This window comes from Hetaerina americana, unplaced genomic scaffold (genome assembly GCF_022747635.1).
Source record: "Hetaerina americana unplaced genomic scaffold, ioHetAmer1.1.p SCAF_32, whole genome shotgun sequence".
Taxonomy (NCBI): Eukaryota; Metazoa; Arthropoda; class Insecta; order Odonata; family Calopterygidae; genus Hetaerina; species Hetaerina americana.
In genome coordinates, this window is record NW_027286897.1 from 3305454 (window position 1) to 3331066 (window position 25613).

At 34.7% G+C, this 25613-nt stretch overlaps 1 protein-coding gene across 1 annotated transcript; it reads right to left on the reverse strand.

Annotated features, from left to right (window-relative positions):
* Positions 1–5544: 5544 nt before the first annotated feature.
* Positions 5545–25409, reverse strand: Dip-B (Dipeptidase B). Its single transcript, XM_071589065.1, has 12 exons — positions 25300–25409; positions 25090–25222; positions 24805–24950; positions 21645–21753; positions 20007–20131; positions 18670–18848; positions 15695–15885; positions 13776–13958; positions 12719–12817; positions 10007–10133; positions 9598–9710; positions 5545–6115 (listed from the first exon to the last, which is right to left on the reverse strand). Exons 1-12 carry the CDS (start codon positions 25311–25313, stop codon positions 5981–5983), a joined length of 1554 nt encoding a protein of 517 aa, XP_071445166.1. The 5' UTR covers positions 25314–25409; the 3' UTR covers positions 5545–5980.
* Positions 25410–25613: the final 204 nt, after the last annotated feature.

Genomic DNA, 25613 nt, shown 5'->3' on the forward strand with positions numbered 1-25613 from the left:
CGATCTCTACTTGAGGTGCTTTGTGGAGGGCACTGAGTGAGTACGCCATCCGTCGGATGGGACATTAAGCTACGGACCCCTTGGCACATTTTGTAATTAGTAGGCTAATGCCGACACAGTTTCTCTCCACCCTTCATTCTTTTCTGTCCATCCCTAATGGCACAAATGACCTCAGCTGTCAGTCGCCTCCCCTAAATACTACTACTAGGTCTAAAAATATTAGAAATGGATATGTAATACCTACACTCATAAGTATACTAAGAGTACACACTATGAAATGAAATTTTTTGAAAATTAATGCCAGTGAAAGGCATTTTGGTAGCAAGTCTGGTATATCTTCCAGAAATCATCTCAAAGACTCAAATATTGGCCCAATCAAGGTTTCCATGGCTATGCCAGTGGTGCCCTCCCCAACATTGTGTAATATGAGCTCATAGCTGCAAGCCCCTCTTGCAATTAGGAGCCAAAAAATGCATAAAAATTCTTAAATATACAACAAAACAAACAGTAATCAACCCAAAGGTCAATTTGGTAGTTGATGGTAGAGTTCACCAAGCACTAAGCCCAACGGAGTGTGAATTTCACATCAGGGTAGGAGGGCCAGTTCCTTTCCCCATGCCGGTTAGGTTTTCCCAGGAAGAACTGGTAGCCAAAAATTCACCTATCTTGGGTGGAGCTGAGGGTACCCAGAGAGGCTTGCCCGGAAATCAAACCCAGGCCCTCCGGTAGTCCAACGCTTTAACCCTGGATTACTGTGACCCACTTAAATATATAAACCATTAAAACCATATATATCCATAAATACTATATGTATCTAATGAATACACAGTTGATCGTTTAGAACCTTACAGATTCCTTTTGGAATCCCTAAAAAGTCATTACCTTAAGCAAGCTACTCGGTGCACTTTTCTAAGCAAACCATGATTTAAAAGAAGTCCATATTGCCAAAATAATTGCACCAGGTACATATTTTTTAGAAATAAAAAAATACTAATTTATTCATTTGCAGTTCCAGCTATATGGATTAATGCAGTAATGTGCCATGCCAAATCACATAAAACTATTTTATTTCAATTATATGAAACTATAAAGAATTGCAGTTATATTAAAACTTGGGCACACAGAAGTAATGAACATCTACATTGTCTACAAATTTATCAGCATGAACTGTACCGTACTTTTTTCTTCTCTCAATCTAAAATGCTTCCTCTATCCAATGGCTAATGCTTTATCAACAGATAAAAGAAGGAAAAGCATCTAAAGAAGACATTTAATAATAAAGAAACCTTTATTTGAGCATACCAGACATAACTGGACTCGGAGCTATAAAAAAAATTTCATTAATTAGAGTCATTTGAAAACTATGAAACAAAATAAAATTCAGAAGACTTTGGCAATAATTAAACATTTAAATAAATACTATAAGAAAAGATTACCTAACTTCAAAAAAATACAAGCCTTGAATGCACAAGAAATATATTTCCATATTTAATACATGCTTAATGTAAGGCAGCTTCTGCAATGCCATTTACTTAAACAATGAGAAGCAGAAACAAACCTTAATCCCTGCAACATATATTTTACCAAATGATAGATTTCTGCAATCACATGAATTTATCACAGTTCATGAGTAAAACTGTAGCTTAAAAAGGGTAAACATAGCTAAGTCAGTGATTCTAAATAATATGAACATCATTATGACCATATCAATAATGGGCCATTGCAGGTAAATTACTTGTACTGAAACACTTGGTTGAAAAAATCACAGATTGAACATAATGATAAGCCAAACACACCGCTCAGTAGTATTAACTACAATACATTTAGCAGTGAACATACCCTTAAAAGCTGTCATGGCAATAACATGACAATGAAAAGTGTGGGGTAAAAAATAACTTCTTAATACATATAACATTTTCTTTAAGAAATCACAGAAAATCCAATACACGAGCCACCAAAACTAAAAACCTTGCCTCAAAGTACACCATATAACTATGATTCATGAACCAACCACCAAGCACATGATACATACCAACTTCAGATTGGCACTTCATGAATATGAACCTGTATAGTAATTATCACGCGAATCATTTCACTAGAATGCAATGCCTTGGCAATGTCATTTACAACAGTAATACCCCAATTTCCTGAGCCAACCAACTCCCAACAAGTATTTTTTTCAATCAAACTGACTCTAATAACAGTATCACAGAGTGACTTTGGCATGAAAAAAATGTAAATGAAACTAGTCTTTCCCCTGAACGGCATAAGTTTTTGTACGCAAATTCTTTAAAATAACATAAGCATACAAATATGACCTTGCAAAACAATTACATGTAGTCCATGCAATAGTTAACTAATTACTACAATTAAGTACAACTGAATTTAAGTATCTTTCTCCTTTTAATTTTCCAAACTATAGAATTAGGTCATGAATCACTGAAATTGTAGCGCCCAAAATTGCAAAAATCATTTTTACAACGAGTATCCAACTAATCAATAGGGATTAAGTTGGGATTTTAACTATCAATTCCGCCCAATATTAATAAATAGAGTAATAAGTAAGAGCCAACCAAAACAGAGTGATTGCAGCACTAGTACTGATGACACTCATTTCAATAATATCATATATATGCCTATTTTAAACTGCTTCTTTGTATCAACAATATTTGCAGTACAGAACAGCTGTCTAGTACATATAACTATTATGCAAAAATGAGACTATAACAACATTAACAGTGTCACAAACCTATACTATAAAAGTCAAAGACTGGATGTCCATGATCACATACATCATACAAGGGGTGAAATTTTTCACAGCTTATTGCAATTTCAGCAGTATAGGTATGAGAAGTAAGTGGATTTAGTTACTACCTAGCAAGTTATAACTACAAGTTACATACATTATCTCCATACCCTCTTTGCCTCCACTTTTGTAAGAATACACACAGAAAAACCATATAAATACACAGAAAGTGTTCAATGCTCATAACCCTATTATTATTTAGGTTCATTTAAGATAGTATTTTCAAAAGCGTAGCTTAACCAGTAAATCAATATTTTGCAAGCTATAAAACATTAGTATCAAAATATTGCACTTTGGGATCAGGGAGAAAACAGTTCCAGGAAACAAAATGATATGATTGAATATATATCCAAGCTGAAGTCAAAAATTGTATAAGCATTTGTTCAAGCTGAATGCTTTGCATACGAACATGATGAGAAGCCGAATGTTCTCAGTCCATGTCGACCCAAAAGATATGGAATGAATTATTACAGCAGATATCAAGACAGAACACCTCTACCTAATGCAGCATGAAATGCAAGCCACAAAAATACCAAAAAGTGAACAAACAAAGTTAGGCTGTGAGCATGTTATACTTTTCAACTCATTTGCCCTTGGAACCATATACCCACTAATGATGAAAGAAGACTGTTCACAAAACTTCCATGAACAGATATAAATTTAATACAGCACAATGTTAAAGAGATCATATTTCATATACATGTATAATCACGCCGAAGAGAGGGATTTCCAATGCAAAAAATAAAAGAGCAGCTAAATAGAACCAGACTCCTAAGTTATTCTTGCCATAATCTCGGTACGAGTATCACTCTCTAATTTGGTCCGAGTGTGAATTAAATCATTATTAAGAAATTATGACAACAAAAAAGATGATGAAAACAAACAATAGTAATTCATGCTGGAAAGAGTACACACCCTGAGCAATTAACAAAAGCAAAATAAATGCATCAACTTGCCATTATACAAATCTTACATGTAAGATACTGACTTTTATAAAGTTCAATCACACCTCATAATTAAAAGGATTGCCACCAGATGCACATATTGTTAAGAGTACTGTTAAATACAAACTTTCTAAGTGTATGCTTAGATATATGTTTTAAAGATGAACAAACTCAAAATAAAAAAATGACAATCCTGATTACTGTCCATGATAAAGACACAATATTTAAAAACTAGATTGATAGAAAGACATAACTAGAAACTTTGAATGAATAGCTACTCTGATTTTCCAATACTGGTAAGGTTTTCTTAGATCTCATGTAGAGTAAGACAAACCGATACATGGAAATCATGAAATATGTACTTACAAGGAGAGCAGATATAAAATCTGCTCGCATAACAAGAGAGAACTTAAATACATACTTGCGAAGAGAGTCTATATTTTTATGACAGGTATACATCAATGAATATAAAGGATAGTAACAAATCATTATGTAGTCAAGGCTAGAGAGCCTGTTCAAGGAATCATTTTCCATCGCATGGATTTAAGTTTTATATTAATTAGAGAGTCAACTATGTGCCCATAAAGCAGGTACATAATAGGGTGCTTGAGCCCAGACCATTGCCTAAACATGCAACAGCATTATCTAATTCAGAACTTCCCAAAAGTGATAATGTGGTAAAGCTACCACATTTTTATCCTAGATATCCACAAATCTAAGGAATACTTGTTATAAAGGTAATTGGTTGGTCCTCATGATAATGATTATGGATCTATATGGGTGTAGTTAGCTTCAGAAGATAAGCTCAAGGGGGCTTCAATACAAAGTGAAGTCCAAATTTAAAGTTGGGACTATTAGAGGCATATTAAAAATGTAAAAGTAATTCATCCATACAGTTAAACTACCGAGTTGTGTCTCTGGGAATATGAACACATATTGGTGTAATCATTGGTGACACGTTTCAGATGAAATGGATTCGTATATACTAATAAGAAAGGCTCCCAACATCTAAAGATAGTAGAGACCTAATCGAAACACTGTATTCCACTTAATGGTGACCATCCAAATCAAACCTAGCTACCCTTCCAATCAAGAGTTATGACGACACTGGAGTGTCTGAGCACTAAAAATCAGTTTAATTTTTTTTCCCTTCAGTAGTTAACATTTAAGCCATTAAATCATGATTATATAACGTAAATGAGTAAAGCCTATATGCCACTAACTACAGTTGTGGTTTATGCATGAGCTGAGAGTGGTGCAACAAGTACAGTAGAGAACCCAATTCTAACAATTGAAGGTAATGTGAGCATTAGGCCCATATTCAGAAACAACACTACATACAGTACGTGCAACGACTCCCGTCTGGATTACTAGGGTTGTTTCTCCAACAAATTAATATTCAGGGACAACACTACCACTAGTCTTCTCATAATGGGAGGTGGCTTTGTTGCCACAATGTTTTCCAATTTAGATGTGAATATTTCCTCGATTTATGATGGTAACCAGCCAAAGCAGAGGATTTTGGGATAATCTTCAGTTGAGAGGCACTTTAAATAAAACTGATTTCAAAGCCTATTAAAATATGGCAGATTAAAGAATGCTAGTACTGTGAATACAGTGGCCAAGAGTAAAGAATGAAGAGAATTGAAACAACTCTATGTTACTGACAAACTACTGTACATAGGGCCTACAACACTATATATATATATATATATATATATATATATATATATATATATATATATATATATATATATATATATATATCATAATGTGGCATGCCTAAAAGTAGTGGCTACTGCAGTGTCATTTCAGAATGTGAGCCTAAACATTCAAACTAATTATACCATAAAAATAATAAAAATTAATTTAAATGCAATGCACCTAAAGTACTAAAAATTTAAAGTGGAACTTCACTGAAATGGAGGTGCATTTAAAAATTCATTTAAACTGAAATAATGATAGAAAAAATACAATACTTTAAAAAAAAATGTTTAGCCCACTGTACTTTCTGATGCACATAGGCCAGAAATAATAAAACCAATAATATAATAACAAACAAAATATTGTGAATGAATTTTTCTATACCAAATAATAAAACATTAAGAATTAAACCTGATAAAATTTAAGTCACGGATTGGCCACTTCTCTAGCTAATTTCAGTCTTCCAAATTTAAACTTTGGATATGATGAAGGAGATCCCATCCGAATAATGATCCATGAGCCTTGTTTAATGTCTTCCCTCCAAATAAGCAGCATAAAGAGCCAATATTGGTGAACCTGTCGGCTCTTTGGGAATTGAACCAGCAGAGGCAGCAATGTCTAAGTGTGAAAATTTAATGGGGAGTGAAGAATCCAATCCATGCTGCAAAATAAAATTAGCCAAAATTACAAACTAGAAAAACGGAACTTTAGAATTAGATAAATAGTACTGCTACTGAAAATTCTGCTAGAGAATATTTTCTGAAAAATTATATAAACGTAAATTTTCTCAAAAAATTTCTTGACTCGGGCGTAACTTTATGGAATTTGCATAACATATTGAAATGAAATGAAATAATTAACTTTGTAATTCCACACACTTTATTTTATTTTAAAAAACACGACCAAGGTTTCGACGTTGAACATCATCATCAGGTGATGAACCTGATGATGACGTTCAACGTCGAAACCTGGGTCGTGTTTTTTAAAATAAATTAAAGTGCGTGGAATTACAAAGTTAATTATTTCATTTCAAAAGTAAATTTTCTCTTCCAATTTATTTGTGTTAGCTCTTTACAATACCCCTGGAGATAATCCTCATTAGTATTTAGCAGAAAAGGAATAAAAACTAAGCTGGAAGTAGCATTGGTTTTGAATGACAGAGGGAAGGTTGCAAAGAATCCAGTATATTCTTCAGTTATAAAACTCATTGTACAAACTTGAGAATTAAAACAATACACATGTAGAAAAAAACACTTGACGGCCAGATTTCCAAAGTGAAAAAATCATTCACCTTGACTGTGACTCAAATCTGGAACCTTTGATGACTGGCCAATTGCTTTAGCCAGTTAAGCAACCAAGGCAACTTCTTACACTTTGATATTTTATGAGCTTGATGTTTTTCTAAGGTATCATTTTTAGAGCTAGTTCAACTAAAAAATTTTATTGAATTGACTGAAATTAACAATTTTGGGGTCAGAAACAAGGCAATTCACTAATATTCAATTCATTGCCATATCATGAAATGATGCTCTTTGAATTTTGATACCTACGTCAATCTCTAATGGACATTTTCATTTTTTTCTTTAATCCCTCCTCAAAACAGCAGGTCCAGAATAACATGAGCAGTGCACGTGATATACAGCCTGTACAATGTACAAATACTTAATCCATCCTCATGATTTAACCATTACGACTCATGAATTTTAATTTTACGGACCAAAGAATATTACACCCAGCTACCGGAGAATTTCCTCTCTCTAGAAGGTACTAAATTTATTCACTGACTAAAGATGTAATTGCTGATTCAATTCAAATTATTCACCTTCAGGAACATCTCAATCAGATAGACAAGGAGTCATACTGCAGTCATCTCTAATGGGATTTTCTTCTTTAGCTGCTACACTATCCAATGAAAATTCTAAACATGTCAATGTTTAAAACTGAACCGTTTTTCATTCTTTCATTTGCAGCCTTGTTTTAACTAATCAAGTGAGTGAAAAAATTCCAAAGAAACTGCGGGAGATGCCGCAACAGTAACTTTTAACGGAGTCATCCGCTAATGTGCATTACAATGCAACGATTTCAGAGTGTAAAAATCATTTGTCTTGACTGGAATTCGAACCCAGATCCCTCAATATCCGGTCGAGTGCTTTAGCCACTTAAGCTACCGAGGCGTCCTCTTAAACTCTGAAATTTTGGGGCTTTTATAGGAACAAGATGTTGTGACGAAATGCCGTACATACAATGTCACAGGCATTCGTATTCATGCGCGACGTGCCACAGTCCACGAGGTTAAAGCCAACTTTTAAACACTTATGGTGTTTATACCTTGACAAATTCCAAAGAAACTGCGGGAGATGCTGCAACAGTAACTTTTAACGGAGTCATCCGCTAATGTGCATTTCAATGCAACAATTTCAATCTAGTTCCTTTAAAAGCCCCAAAATTTCAGAGTTTAAGAGGACGCCTCGGTAGCTTAAGTGGCTAAAGCACTCGACCGGATATTGAGGGATCTGGGTTCGAATCCCAGTCAAGGCGAATGATTTTTACACTCTGAAATTGTTGCATTGGAGTGAAAACATTTTTCCTTCCTATTTTTGACCATCTATTAAAAGTCAGTTTTTTATTAAAGAGGTGCATTTATGGTGTACTTCTGCTATTTAATTCAGTGCCACGTTCTTCACTCCAAGTCAAACAGCCAACTTAAAAGTTTATGAAACTTGCATCAGACTCACAAAGCTCATTCAGCTATCATCAATGCAGCCAGAAATTTTGAGTTTGAATGAGGCTGGAGGAGGTTTATCATTCTTAAATTCAAACTTCACCATTATAAACACATTTAAGTTGATTTTGACCATAATAACTTTTCTCGTTGGTGCTAGATAGCATCTCTTGGTTACAGCACACTAAATAATTAGAAAACCAAGCTGAACATTAGCTGCTCAATTAAAAACATGCGTTTTGATTACTTTTTTTAGACCTGTAGCTTGTCATTTTTATCAAACTACCTAACTACCTAATGTAAGTATTTTTGCATACAAAACAACATTTAAATAAATTTCATCATTGTAAACAAGATTATTTTTGGATAACATGTTATTTCTTCCATACCATTTTAATGAGGGTTGTTGTATGCCATATCCCCATCACTTATAATTAGATCATACATTCACAGTTTAAACTGCATACAACAGACTATTTAATATCACAGAATTGCCAAGGAATTCTTTAAGAGTTGAACACACATTATTTGTGGTATTACTCTTCTACATGAGAATGTGAAGGTCACCCACAAGCTACAATAGGACTCCATATTACTCCTAAGGCTAATCTGAACAAATCAAATAATATTGATAAAAGGCACTTTTCCACTACTTCTGTCACTTAGGAATTTAAGAGTGACTTTGAATTATGAGAATTTCACCAACAGTGATTTATATAAGGAAGAAGAATCACCATTATCTTTAAGAATACATATCCATTAACACTGCAAGTGAATCAGTGAATCTGGTTTTAATTTAGATATGCACTTAACAGGGGTTGAATGCCGTTTTTCAAGCTGAAAAGTTTTCAAGTTTAAACTAAACAAGTCCAATAACTAATACCTCAAATTAATATGTTATGCATTTCAAAAAGATCATAAACCACTTTTCATCTATTTTCTTGCCTCCGCAATAAAACAGAGCCCAAACAAATTCAGGAAGATGTTATTTGTGCCACTATAAAAGAAATTACAATGACTTTATTCTGTAGTAAATGCGAATCACTAACATTTTCTATAATCAAGTCTCAGTTTAGAAATTTAAAAAGGACCATGAAGAGCTTATAAAACTTTGAAATAGAATATAACCTTATTAACTACACACATGCTTATATAGGAGATTTGACATATATAATTGGATATTTCTTTGAGCAACATCAAGCTTTTGCTTACTAACCAGATTTTTGGTAATTTGATACCTATCTAATCATCAGAGCTATTTGAAACAATAACAAAATGCAAAATATGTTAAGGGGAAGGCACTAAACCAGCACAGGAACTGAAAAAAGTTTCACTCATCACTCATGAGAAACATTAACTTAAACCACATAATATAGGGAGCAAAAGTAAAACCTCAAGGAAAAGATAATTTAATTTCTTACTTTATCCAACCCTGAGGCCAACATCAGAAATGCTGCAGGTGTCTGATGACCTCGTGGAGTGCGAGAAGAAGGCAAGTTGTTACACTGCAAGACGTCAACACCCTCACCAGGATCTATAAAAAAAGTTCATGCATTCCATTATCATGAGATATATAATAGATTGCCATAATTTATATATAACATAGTAAAAGGTATATAGTTTTTTTAATGCTTGTACTTTTTCTGAGGTTGATTACATTGGAAGCTAATGCTTCACTCCTCTGCTAATACCAATGCTGCATATATTTGGCATACTGAGCGATTATGACCAATTATAACAAAGTTGATCATTTTCAGTGGCACTGGTGCAACAAGACCACATTTGTGTGCCATCTAAGGCTTTAAAATAATTTGTTAACCATATTTATACCTTTGTGGAAAGCAAAATCTTCTCTTCTGATGGTACTAATTTCAAAAGGATCACCAATTATTGATCCAGCCTCTTGCAGCAATTTCGAGTGGCCATTTTCTCTTGCTGGACCATTATCCATCACAATCTGAAAGAGGAGAAGCCAATTTAATAATTTTAGGATACTAATCTCACAACAGTTAGTATGACTCCACATTATTTTTAGACACACAATGCCCAGGAAAAGCAAAAGCCATTGGAAAAAAGATTCAGATTCAAGCAGAATTCCATGAAAAAGCAATTTGAAGTCCAACCTTTACAGAATCTATATCTAATCTAATATACCCTTCACTGATACCTATGGACTACTTTCCACTGTTTAACATGTCCTTAAACCATATTAGTTCAGATTCAGTAGTATTGGGAAATATATTTGAATTTGTGCACATAAACAAAGGGTAAGGAAATCTCACCAGTTAACGGAATGAATGAAAAATATTTCATCGCTTTCTTAATTACGAGGGTCATCCGGAAAGTAGTACCCGTTCGTGCCGCATGAAGTGCTGACGACGCGAGTAGCCGCTGGACGAGGTCAGATAGCTTCAGTGGCTTGTCTGCCTTCTCTGAGCCAAGTTGCGTGACGCTAGCATTGCCTGTGTTGTTTCTGTGATTGTTTACAATGTTTAAAAAAATTGAGAACGCCGCCAGTTGTGAAGTGAGGGCAGTGATTAAATTCCTCAATGCAAGAAACGTTCGCCCATGTGATATTCATCGCCAATTAAAGGAGGTGTATGGAGACAATGTAATGGACGAGTCGTCTGTTCGGCGGTGGTGTCGCAACTTCAACATGGGGAGGGGGAACACACACGACGATGAGCGTTCGGGGAGACCGTCTGTCATTACAGACCAACTGGTGAGCTCAGTTGACGAATTCGTGAGGAACGATCGGCGCGTCACAATTGATGACATCTGTGAGCATTTTCCCAATGTTTCTCGAACAATTGTTCATGAAATTGTTAAACACCATCTGCATTATGCAAAAATTTGTGCAAGATGGGTCCCTCGCGTATCTCAATGAGCTGGCGGCGAAGGACTATGCAGCAGGAATACAGAAACTTGTCACACGTTATGACAAATGCCTAATTTGCTTGGAGATTATGTTGAGAAGTAGTTTAAAGTATCCTCTTTCAAATAAAATTTTTTATGTTTGTTAATATTTACTTTTGTGTCTTTATTTCACGAACGGGTACTACTTTCCGGATGACCCTCGTATATCCATGTAAGAAACATGAACACTTTTGTGCAGTCACTCACCACCAAGAATTACAGAAGGGTTCAGATGAGTGAGTGGAGGTGAATTTATTTAGTCAATAATTGGTCCACTCCCCTTCATTTTCTAGGTCTAACTAAATTAAGTTTTCTAGGCACGGACCGCTTTGTGTTCATAGCCCTGCACCAATCCCTTCCCATTCCTCATCAGACCATACTTCCCAATTCTCCTCCCCCTAATCATATTGGCCCAACTTTTTTTAGAGATTAAATTAAGGCTTTAATCGGACCACTCTCACTGGGTAAGATTATTACTCAGGAACCATCTTCATGTATGACAACTCCCTTGTGAACAACTGTTCACAAGGGAGTTGCCTTGTAAGTGGCAAATTTGCTGCATTAAAATATTAAAACTGAAAAATTCTCTAAGAGGAAGAACTCATAACTTAAGTTTCAGGAATTTAAGAAAATAACCAAAGTGTCATATATCACTTGTATGCTGATAAATGAAATCCTTCCCAAATAATAGATTCAAACATAACGTTCTTCAATATATAAACACATCTGTCATGTTTTCCTATACCTTCCAGTACCCTCTCTTCCCCCTTAGGCACAAATCCATGCCAAGGCATTGAACAAAAATGACCATTTACTGATAATTCAACTGATAATGCACATTTTGGGCAGACACTACACGGTGTGCAAATCCTTTGTCACAAAATTGCTGCAAGATCCTTGATAGGTCTGTGAAGAAATATCTTAACAATGCACGGATAAAATGAGTAATGTTGTTGAATGTAATGGGGGAACAAAGAAAAAAGGAATAGAATGCGGAAGGGAAGGAGAGGAGTGGAGTAGGTGGAGAAAGTGCTTGGAATGAGGCATACGATTAATTATTATAAAAGCACATGGGAAATCAAGCAAATAATGACAATGAAGGTTTAGCAAAATAGCATGCAGATTTGCCATGTGAACACAACAGGGGTCTGGGAGCGACTGAATTTTTGAGATGCTGGACCTTGCCCACAGCATGTCAGTTGGCCCCTGCTAAGTCACATATTAAGTTTTCAGCCCTCCCAAGTAACTTGAACCAAACTCTCAGTGCAACAGATGTTTGAAAACTATTACATTATCCTCACATTAATTCGTACAATTACTGAATCTATTCATGGTTGGCATCCTAACACTCCCAGTTCAACACCATTGTGGCAATTTACTGAGGATTGTGATAATGAACCTCACTGTAGATGAACTCCAATTGGCTGGCTGATATATTTGAGATATATCAGCCAGCGAGAGATCCAACAAGCATTGACAAGATTAAATAGCTTAAATTTTACATGTGAAGAAAGATACCCCCTTTCCTATACCCCCTGGAATTAGATAATGGAAATCTGATGAAATTTTTAAAATACGAGCAAAATTATTAAGTATTTCAGAAACAATGTTTCAATAGAAACGCACCGAATAACCATTTCCCACAGCTAGGCAGGCATGGCCAGTGAGGGTGGCCATTGTCATCAAGTGGCAATTGATCCCTCCAGCAACTGCTCTCTCTTTCATCTGAAAATACATATATTTACAAGATATATTTAGGCTAACAGCTAAACAGAAAATTCAAAGTAAAATTAAAGCCGAGTTAAAATAAAAGTATCAGGTGTACAAGTACAAAATGTGGATTTCAGACAACAGATGGTGCTACAATGCAGTTTTTGGTATAAAGATTTGATACTTGTGCCATTTTGTTTTGCCAACAACAAGGGTCAGATGCACATGAGTGTTATATGGAAAAAGTATTTGAATAGTGTAGTATTGCTGTGTTCAATATGTCAAAATTTACACCAAACAAAGGAAATACACAGACAAAGTTAATTTTTTGTTTTCATTTTAAAAAAACTGCTCCTGAATCATACTATTTACTTCGAGAATCTTATGGTGAACATGCTCCATAGCAAAATACATAGGAATGATGGTTTTGGAATTCCAAAAGCACTGACTTCGATGTTGCATGCTTATTAAAAGTTTCCAAAATAGCTTTCTATATGCTTCAAAGTCATTCTGTAATTTTCTTCTGAAAATTTCTACTCTCTTGTGGTGACTGCCCATATTTTGGTCCAACACATCCCCAAACCATATCTTGTGCATTTGTAGACACTGAATAACTCAGGGTATTAATGTTTCTGCAATACCTAATTTAAATCTGGAATGTATTTGCACTTCACATCAACACATTGATGGTGCAGGGTTAGTGCACAAAATCTCATTTGCTCTCTCCTTCCCTATACCTCCTCTTCTAGTGTGAATACAGTAGGCAACTAATTCAGCCAGTTAAAACCAGAAATATAACTCCCAACTGATTTTGCTTCTTGGAATGTAAGAAAATAGCCTTCTTTTAAAGAAATAAATAAGAGGTTTAACCTCTTCAAGAAAACAATTCTTCAATATTAGTACTGTTCTGAGGCAAATTCACAAAAATTTAGGAAACCTTATTCCAATATCCTGCTGAGACCAAAATTATTACCTCACACAAGAGATCCGCCATTGCCATTCTCCCTTCAGCATCAGTATTCCCAACTCTTACTCTTACATTGGCACGAGATGTTATGATTTCGTCAGCCACATAACATTCTTCACCTACATTATTCCTAACCATTGCCATTGCACCAACAACCTTGATTCGCTTGGGCTTGAGAGCAGCAACAACCTGCATCCAAATAAAAGCAAGATTAGAGAAACAATAAAACAAAAAAGTTAGGCCTTAATGAGGGGAGATTTGCACTTCAAGATATCTACAGGTGTAATTTTTTTATAATGATGAACATTGCAGACTGGTTTATCATGATCTTGGGCTGTCTTTTCCATACATATGTATAATAATGGATTGGGATTCATTGGAAATTCATGTATGTAATTTTGACATCAATTTAACATTGATCATTTACCACGAATATTTAAAATTGAGAAGTTATAAATATACTCTATTTCATTTAACATTTTGTACCATGTTTATTAAATAATTAGATATCCAAATGGTGTCACATCGCTATATAATTATAATTATGAAGAATTTGTTACGTTTGACAGACCTGCTATTTTTTTATAAAATGACCTAGACAACACTTGTCTCTGTAAAAACAAGCATGGATTTTAAGACTAAATGAAAAATAAAACAATTGCAAAAATTTTAAAAATCCTCAAGTGCCATGAATAACACCAGCCACAGATTGGCCCATTCAGGGGTTAGAGGTTTAGAAAGATGGTGAAAATGTTGATCATGTTTCTCTATGGGTTGTAGAGTAGTAAATTACCTCATCCAATCAACAAGGCCAATTTACAATTCTTACTGGATTCACCATGTTTCGATGCTATTATACTATGTTAATCTATCAATTTGATCCATTTCAGAAATGCTTTATGGCACTTCTTAAGTACAAAATCCTGCTTACATAAAGAATGGGCAAAGAGAAGAGAAATGTAAAGAGGAGGACCAGGAATAGAACACATGACACCATAAGGAATGATGAAAAACTGAATAAGTCAACTACACTTAACTCTCAATTATCTATACCAATGGATGCATGATGAACCATGGATTATAAAAAAAACCCAGGTGACCAAAATATGCAGAAAATGTTGTGATATAACGAGATACATATGGAAACTCCTTTTTCATTCCTTGTGATTAATTCAAGCTTTTTAGCAATGGAAAGTACAATTTTTTTCTGTTTCTTAACCATTGAAACTGAACCACTGAAAACAAAACTATCATCAAGTGGGACGTAATTTTCTCAGAAAACTAAACCAAAGCACATAGCCAGGAAAAAATAATAATTGTCATAGGGCAAATATTGACAAAGGATTGCTGCTATAGGTCCATACCCATCATACGATACAGATTAAAATAATGCAGTGTAGAGAGTGAATGACATTTGTTGCATAGTCTAACTATACATTTGCCTCAAAGGAGAATGTGGAAGTCTCATGCCTACTTATGTGAGGGAAATGATAATGGGGAAAGTACAGAGACTACATAAGTGTTCAAATTAAAACATTAAATACCATCGACTTTTGTTTTGCCAAATCAAAAACTTAAAAAGAAAGCCCAGGTATTTCAAAATTGTATTTTAAAAAGTATTTTTTAAGTTTTAAAGCATTTTATTATTTGAAGATTTTGATTTTATTGAAAGTTTGAAATGCTAGGAAGACAATAGCATGGATGATCTGCGCATGGATAATCGAGAGTTTACTGTACAAGAGAACAGAATGGAAAACTTCTGACAAGCAAATTTTGATTTCCCAACTGCTTTCATTCAACTAAGTAAATTCCTCACTCCTAACAGATGCAAACTGTTGCAATCTTTTACTTATTTCAGTTAGCAAGGCAAAGAAGAGCTTACAAAAATACATTGCACAGTAACTCAAATTAAATATTTCAGCAACCTTCAAAAATCCAGCAACTGCAGCAGCTCCACATTTGTCCCTGGACATGCCAGCCATTATTCCTCCAGCTTTGATGTCAGCACCACCAGTGTCATAAGTCACTCCCTTTCCAACCAGCATCAGAGTGCAGTCAATTGGTCCCTCACCTTCATATTCAAGCATTATGATCCTTCCTTGGTGACGAGGAACCGCTGTGAAATTATGCTCAGTTAGACATTTTAGCACTTAAAGTGTCCAGGTTTATTTAGATAAGACAAAGGCGGAGGCAAACAGAACTTAATTAAAAATAGGCAAAAGGGAAGATGTGCATCCCAGCTGAAAGTTATGGATCTCTATGCAGAAATCAGTTTTTCATTTGGATGAGTCTATATTGAGGAATCACAGTAATAAAAGAATACATACATGTGAACACAACCGTAATGAATTAACCATTGTCTGAGACAATTTGCCTTTTTGTCAAAGTTTCCTCCCCAAATGGCACTTTACCCTCTGAGCAACCCTGGTCAGTACAACAAGAGGCCACACACTTCCAACCAATATTCAACAGGGAAGCGAACCTGTTAGAATTCACCCAGAGCTCTATCTACTATTTGCACAAGAGATCTTTTAACTTTGTTCACTCAGATGTCTATGTACTCGTTTTTTATCAAAGGAAAAAATAGAGTATGACTGAAATCTTAAAATTTCCACATTGAATCATACATCTGTACAACGCCGGGCTGATACAAACAAATTTATATGTTGTACCCAGAAAATAGTCAAGATATCCCTTCAAGAAATTACGGAAGTCCTCGACTAACACAAACACATTTGAGGAATAATAAGTACTGACAAAGTCGAGCCTACCTAGAATTTAAAACCAGTGAACTATTAACATTTGGTTTCTGAAATGGTTTAATTCAACAATGTTTTAATCTGACCAAAGCTTTTGTTAACTTTTTGATGCTTTCAAGTGGTGATTGGAAATTTTACAAAAAATTGACTTTGCAGCAAGGCCATTCCTTATTTGGATTCCCATTGTCAAATTTTACCAACAAACATGCCATTCCCACTTTTATTCTGACTTTTCTATCAGGTCACAGGAAATTGATTAGGTATATTTCATTATGTATTACCTGATCACTTCATATACCACTGGTATCACTGATATCTGCCTGAAAATTTAGCTCCCTTGTTGCCAGTGGCCATGATGACTTAAGCATAACTCAAACTGTTCCCACGACTAAAAGGAATGCCCTTTGCAACAGGAATTCCCAAAGTCAATATATTTCCCATTAGCATATCGAATTCCAGACATTTTCAAATAATTTTACTTTTCCTCATATCTGTCTTCAAGTTTTGAAAAATACATGATTTTTCCAACTGTGTGGTCACCATTTTTTCTTTCCGTAAACTTTGATTTTTTTCAAAAATTATACTTAGCAGGAATATGTAGCTGTAAATGATGGACTACTTCCCATCCATTAATTGGGAGAATGAAATGCAATTTCTTCACTTAATGAAGATGATTAAGGCAAATGTTTAAATATTAAAAAAACATTTAAGGCGTTAAGATGTCTATCAAGGATTTTGTTCCCCATAAAAAAAAGATTATTCCTAAAAGATCATCATGCAATCAGACATTGGGAAATGACATATGTTACCCATCTGTGAGACATAATGGAAAAAAACTTTGGTCACAACCCCAGGATGATGAGTACGAAAGAATGAGAATTTTCACATTCACATGTGATTACTCTTCAGACAGGCTTTTAGTCATTCAACAAGCTGCTGGGAAATCCTAAACACTTTTTTTCCTGATGTCTCAGCTCAAATTCTTCATCAAGTGGTGCAACCGGTGACAAATGCAAATGGGTTTGAGTAGCCTATCACATCTAAAATGCCAGCACTTGTCTTTGGTGTCACACACTCGAGACATTATATTTCCCAAAATTGTAGCAATCAGCATCACAATAAATGTCCAAGATACATTTAGTTTTTGTTTGCTTTCACTGCAATAGCCAAAACTGCAACTACTTTTGAAAGTCCTGCCCATCTTTTATGATAATAAAGCTTTAAACATTTAAGGACTATTTATTCAAGTATTAATATTTGCTACTATTTTTACATTTAAACAATCCAATAAAAAAATATCATCCCATAATGCAGATAAAAAAGTTAAGAAATTTGTTCTCTAAAACATATTGGCATACGAAACATCTGGCAGCCATAATGTTCACCAGCATCAAATGTGACTCACGAAATTCCTTGGACAAACTTCTTATAAGCAACTAATTTGCTGGCTACACTTCATCAGTTGACCAGATCACTATAAAATATATAAAATCTCCAAATATTTTTTTTTAATTAGAGAAGATAAGTACTTCGTCATATGACTAAGATTCTGAATGCATATGATCCCACTAAAATACCTTATAGTCTTCTCCCTTATAAATTCTCATTCAAAGTTTTAAATAGTTTTAAAAAATTGTACTTCGAGGATTATTAATGCTTACTCTATCAATTTCAATGGAATATTTAGGATCTTAAGTTTAGTCATTTATCGAAATCTTGACGTGAGGCAACATAACAGACAAATTATATGGCCACTGATAATATGGCCTTAGATTAAAATTAGGCAAAGCCTCCAGACATCTCCATCCAAATTGAACCAGTTTGATTTTTCTGAGTTTCGGAGACCTCCTGAGAAATAGTACACAGAACAGGGAAAGTAATTCTTCCCTCAAGTACAAATTTATTATACCACCAGATACCTGGAGAGCTCTACTATCATCAAAACCAATCTCTAAGACTGGCTGATTTGTACTAGTTTACAACTGATAAAAGGATCATCAGTACATGCATGGAATGGAATTAAAATAAAGCATAAAGATTCAACAACAGAAGCAAGTCTAAGTTACACATTAAAGTAGGGGGACATAAAGTAGGGCATGCAGATTGATTCCAATTCACATATATCTTCAAGTAATGCTTACCATGTGCAGCCCTATTAACAGCTGCATACAGTGGATATTCCTTCTCAAAAACATGAACATCTTTTATTACTTTGACTGTTATGTTTGGATACTGCTTGAATGAATGAACAACATATGCCTCCACTTTGGGAGGAGCCATTCTCTCAGGATCACCACCTCCAATGTCCCTGGCCACACACCTGATAAATTAAAGAATGTTTTTTCAAACATATTGGGTAATAAAAATAAACTTCAACCAAAGTTATAAACCATTCGATGCCAGAAGCAAAAGGTTTGAAAGGTAATTTAATTTTAGTTATACAGTAAAACAAGCTTCTTGCAAATGTGTTTGGGTTCATTTAATTATGCCTCCTCGATCTCTTTCCACCAAAAACTATCACTTACAATGAGGGCACTCTAGAAAAATTTAGTGACCTCAGCAATTCATTGGTTTTTTGAACCACACTTAGAAGGACTACCAAGTTATTAGTCTAGAATTCATGACAAACGTAGAACATTGAGTTTAACATTATCTTCCAAGATAATTGGCTGGTGCAGTCTATAGCCAAACAGCTTTGAAGCCGACTAAAACTCTTTGATGGTAACATTCCTTCAGAGAAAATTGGCAACTGATTAGAATGGGGTAATGCCTATTAAACTGATTTTTTTAAACATATTAAACAGAGATTATGATTCCAATTGGCTCAATAATCAACTGATTTAAGTTTATCATTCATTTTTTATCTGCTTCAGCAGCAAATCAATAAAACCACTAATTTTTTTCCCTTTTATATTTACCATCCCATTGTGAACTGCCAATTCTTGCTTTTTATCCCAGCTACCTAAATGATTACCAAAACCAAAATGTGCTGCCTAAGAGAGGGCAAACTTGCTTGTTTGCCAAAGCATTTAGTTTTCATTCAAGCCATTCAATTCTTGTTTTCAAAATTAAAACCAGGAATAAATTTTCCCTACACCTTGAATTCTCAATTGGAACCAAATAAGAAAAGAAAACTTGAGTCTTAAAATAAATATCATTTTCCTTGATTTATCAATTAATATTTAATCACCAATTACTTAGTATTTTATTTGTGATTTGATTAATTTAAAAAATCCTGAGGTATATACCCACACAGGGGTATAGCTTTGACTGATCAGCTTTGGAAAACTCCATAAATACAGAAGCATATGAAGGAAGAAAGTCCACAACAGAAAAATTGGCAAGAGAAGCAACATCAACATAGAAGTGCATGCAGCCCACTGGTTGCAGAATGGTTCAGTTCAGGAAACTTAACATCCTGCGACCCCAGTCAGATAAAAAAGACAATATAACTGTAGAATTAAGGAAATAAATTGACCTGCCATCCTCAAGAGCAAGAGCCAAGTTTATTATAGAAGTCACAGCCATTGGATCTTGCCCCCATACTCCCAAGTGTTTGACTTTTTGGCTTTTGTCAGGGCAGTCTTCTCGGTACTGAAGAGGCTGTAAGGAAAAAAGAAGTGACATTTATTGGATAGTGAAATGGTCACTCCATAAACTTTCACCATTGAGGAATGCTATGCTTACCGTAAAATGGCAGAACAAAAAAAGGAAATAATAATACTGCCTATTCTACCCCATCAAATTTTTTCTGATGAGAGCATATGCTAACGACATCTTACATATCAGTTCACTGAATTTTGCAGATAATATTTTGGTGCTCCTTAATTACACTGAATTCTATACAATGGGTTATGGTAGCTAATTATGGAGAGTGATTCAACTAATGTAGAGAGAACTAGTTCAAATCTGAACGATACCACTCAACACTCCAAGTGTGGCCATTTTATTTCATCAGGAGCTAGACCTTTCTGCAGAAGTGTACACGGCACTGTGAGAGGGACCGACCCTGCCCTACTCTTATAAGTGAATTTCATATGCCAGAGAGTTTAGCAAAAGGTGAACTGTGTGAACAGTTATGAAAACCAACATTAAGGGTGATTACAGCGGTTATACACCATTACATAGCACATGAATTCAATTATTGTATTGATTCAAACACCATCTTTGTTTATTCTATACTAGTGCAAATAATTAATGTGTTTCAACTTAAACATTTTTTGAGGGCAAAGGATTTGACAGACAATGCCAAACAATAAATCACTCTTTAATGTAACTATAATTGAAATAAGATTTAGAATAAATTAAAATTTGATGATCATCAGCAAAAACATTCTTCCCACAGCTTCACCTTTTTCATGTGAAGTCATAAGAAGTTAAAAAGAGCTTCCCAGGACAATTAACCATTGGAACAAATTTTTGAGGCCATTGAGGAGCAAGTTTCTCCAAGTTATGCCACCTAGAATAACATTTCAGAATACACTCTATCCAGTTAGAGCTAGTGATTGTTAAAATTTGCACCATTCGGAAAGTACAATGATACCCTTTTTCCTTCACTTATGCAAGGAATTATTTTTGCATTCCCTATCAGCAGAAAGTGCTAATTTTCTTCATCATATTGCATACAACTTCCACATTTTAAATTTAATCATAATAATACGGACTTCGAGCATGCACATGAATTAAATAGGTAGTTTCTAAAATAAAGGTAATATAGTCATTTTTTTCAATCTGATTGCTGTTTATTTTGTTTAAACTTCAATCATAAACCCTATACTTGTGGAGGTAAATGTACATAAAGGTAGTTGCCATTCCTGAATATAATACCTATTAAGGAAAACATTACATTATAGAGCCATATTATGAGAGAAATAGCTAAATACTGTATAACCTCAGATTTTTTTACATTTTAAGTTGAGTAGTTGTCCTCATTACTAAATAATCAAAAGTTTATACTTTCATGCATAGATATAACTTTTTGGTCACTTAAGTGTGTGCTCTAATGGTTCAGGTAAATGATTTAATTGGTAATACTGACCATAATAAAATTTTCCGCCATCCATTGAAATCCTTCAACTGTCAACTATTTTTAAATAATACACCCATTAATACTCACCACATATAGAGCTTCCAAAGCCCCAAGCAGGGTAACAAGATCAGCATGAACAAACTTTTGTTCAAAAGGAAGAATTAGTAGTGGTGATGTTACACCAGCTTTCAGCGCTCTGAAAAAAAACCTCAGCTTTAAACTATGAACATTTTTGGAACTATACACAATAATGGAGCTTTAGTCATTTGTTATTTCCTGCATTGATTATATAAAGGCCAAGCATAGACAAAATGGAATCTTTTTCTGATTAATTTAACCTGAGATAATAGATTTTTGGAATTCAAATGCAGTTCAATGATGGCACAGTAAGAAGGAATAAACTTTACGTGATAATTATTATTGACCTATAGGAAGATAGCTCATTGCAAATCTTGAAATGTTAGACAGTGGTGAATTTCCTAATTTTATCACCATTTTCATATTAACAAGTATCTTTAACAGGCTAGCCGCCATATTAATTAATATTTTTCAGGTGACCATTTGATCAAGTTGAAGGAATTCAGAGAAAGAAAATGATGACAGGAAATATTTTTATACAGGCCCACACAAACACCAGTACTAGTACAAATCTGTGGAACCCCGTTTAAGAATTTTCCCAACAATCCCCGATCTATGTTATTTTTTCAAAAAGACAGAACAAGATGTTTAAAAAAAAGACTCCTTAAATAAAACAGACTACACATTATTGAGAAATTTGTTTAAAGATTACAGAAGTAAATGGAATACCCAAATTACATTCATTTCAATATGCATGGTAACATGAAATAATAATAAACTTAGACACAAACACCAAAGGCCAAAGGTAGAGAAACACTTTTCTAGGTGAGAATCAAGACCACAACATCAGAATATATTCAACATAATTTTTTTTCTCATATACAACGACAGGATTAGCAGGCAAAATCCTGCCATGTGAACATACACCAGAATAATTTTACCGAAACATGACCCTACTGCGGTCGAACAACATTATTATAATCCACTACCTTTCGTCGAAAAAATGGCATCTTAAATCTCTGTTTTGCACAATCTCTCTAATTTTATTAACATGATCTCCTATTGTAGTACGAAGGGGGTCTTGGGGATCTCTCCAATTTTATTGACATGATCTCTCTTACCGTATGATGGGGATAAAAATAGATTTTCAACACCACTGCCAAAGAGACCTTCCAATTTATGCAACAGCTTCAATCTGTAATCTAACCTTCACTCAGAGTGATTCCCAGCCTAGCTGCTCTAATATTTTGGATAAACTACTAACTTTATCATAACAACGTTTCACAAATCTAGCTCCTCTGCGCTGCACATGATCCTATCCAGCAATTAATCCAACTTTGTGAGGATGCAATATAGTACTCTTCTAATAAATCCTAATATTTTGTTAGCTTGTCCACATATTCCCCGTATGTGTTTCACCCAGGAGAGAACGTGAGCGAAAGTAACGCCTAAATATTTAATCAAGACTACGCTTTCCATTTTGGTGCTTCCGATTAAGTAGGCATTCGGGAGGGCATTGGTCTTTTTACAAAATTTTATGAATACAAACTTTTTTAAATTTAATTCTATTTGCCAAGTGTCACACCAGCGCACCAGGATCAGTGTCAACTAAAGTTAGATATCCCACAAAAAACATTTTATCATTTAGCTTAACTTACGATGATTGATCTAAATTAATTCATTAGATCTATAAGGTTACAAGGCCAAGTTCCAACAAATTCATTACCAGCAAATAAATCTAAAATGGCTTCCCATTCCTTTGATATGCACCGGGCTATCATTCAGGGGCAAAAGGAAATTCTTGTTTGTTTTACATAACTAAAAAATGTAAGATATTCTAATAATGATTCACTCTGTTAATGAATTGCATGACACTTAAAATTCCTATTAAAAATTAGTAACCACAAGGCAGGTGTCAAGGGATGATATATAGTCAAGTCCCTTACCACTAACCCATTCCGTAATTACTAAGAATATGACTTCGTAGAGAGGACTGGTGTATGAATTATTAGCTTTTCAAAACAACTACCTGTTTATTCATAATCGAATCATTTCCCAGTTTTCAGCCCTTTTTCCCTGTGTTTGACGACCAAGATCTGTGGATGCACAAAATGCAGAAATATCAAGGTTTTGGGTATTATACAAAGGCTCTGATGTACACTAAAGCTTGGCACTAGGCCCAACTTTTTCCACTCTACAATATCTATAGTTAACACCAAATGAAAAATGAGAGCCATTTTCATTTTGCCTCATCAGTATCCTATAATTTTTTGTCAAAGATAAGTTAGGTCACCCTTATTCCAGCTCTAATGGTTTTCAATGTGGAATTTTAACATACAACCAACATGTCATTTCCAAATTTCATGAGACTTCAAGTATTCAGGAATGAATTTTGAAGCCGGCAAATTCATGCTTGGTGAGCTAAATGAACTTTACTTTAGCTTGAGAAGCTTAAACAATAACTGCAAAAACAATCATGTTCCTCAGTCACCCTAAAAATGTAAAAAATTCTTCACTGAAAAATTGTTAAGTTATTGACACCGAACCAACCGAGTTTACAAGGTTTATAATCATATTTCAAACTGTGGTTTAAAATACTTTTCAAGGCCAAATAAAATTATTAGTCGAACCACATGGCTACTTCCTCAAGATAAATTATGCAAAGAATGCAAATCAAGTGATAGCTATAGCAGTAGGGGAGGTTAGAAAGTGCTCGCATATTCTTGGTTATATCGCCCGATCCATGCCCAAAAATTCATGCAGGAATTTTTGTACCAAAAATTCAATCAAATGATGAATTAAAAATCTGTGACCTTAAAGGTGGCCCCACATGAAGAAATGATGATTATGTACTTACACAATTGGGATTTGGCCCATTAAAAAGTAATACTGAATCACTTCTTTTCAATTAAACACCAATTTTACACTCATACTAGGAATGTAGCTATTCTTATCAAATATAAGTCCATATTCTTGGTACTTTGATTTTTTCTTATGACGATTTGCATTCATCAATTATGGGAAGTTGATATCAAGGCAGGAATGCTACAAACCTCATTCTTCTGGGTCTCCGGGGAAAACGTGGTTAAATGTGGCCATTTTCGACTCGAAGATGGAAATATATGATAATGTATATTGAGCATTAGTGCTCTTAAAAGTAAGATCTTACCTTGCAATGCCCCTCGATGCTGCTTCACTGTAACTTCTGGAATCGTCATAATCTCTATTCAAAGGTCCGGTGGGTGAATAAATTAAACGTTGGGCAGGGAAGTTAACTTCAATAATACATCCCTCTGTTTCCACCGCTTTGTCTATCTGCAACAAAATTGCACACGAACTATGTAACTCAAAACAGAATGAAATGATTTCCAACTCATCACATGATCACAACGCCCTTATTTAAACGCCGTCTATATTTGAAATATCTTCAATTATCTTGATGTGGTCACAATACCTTCATAACTTTTTCAATGCCAGATTTTATAGAGGCCAACTCTAAAATGGTCGGCAACGTGTGACTGACTAAAACCATTCCATCGTATTCTGTATCATTCAAAGTCTTCACAGACTTTAAAGGGACGACGTACCTAAAATTTGACAAAAATTAGAGACGGTTACCATTTAACAAGGGTGCATTTTAAAAGAAAATTCAGACAATCCTTACGGTAATGTAGGCATCTTGTAGATATATAATCTGAATCCAAGTAGATCGATCCCCTGACTTCTTCCCACTCAAACGAACTTCCTATGAACAATCACTCTTCTGTCTTCGACAACTTATGTAGTCTCTTCTCCTATCTTGAAACCGGCTGTCACGCGCCGAATACGCATGCGCTTTCAATGTCATTTGGCAAACAAAAAACACGCAGAGAACCGCGGCATGCGGTTGACCGCTACAAGATACGGTGAAATTGTACGTGATGATATTGGTGATGGCATTTCTAGCTTCTCTGCACTGCCTTTTCGATTTTTTTTGCA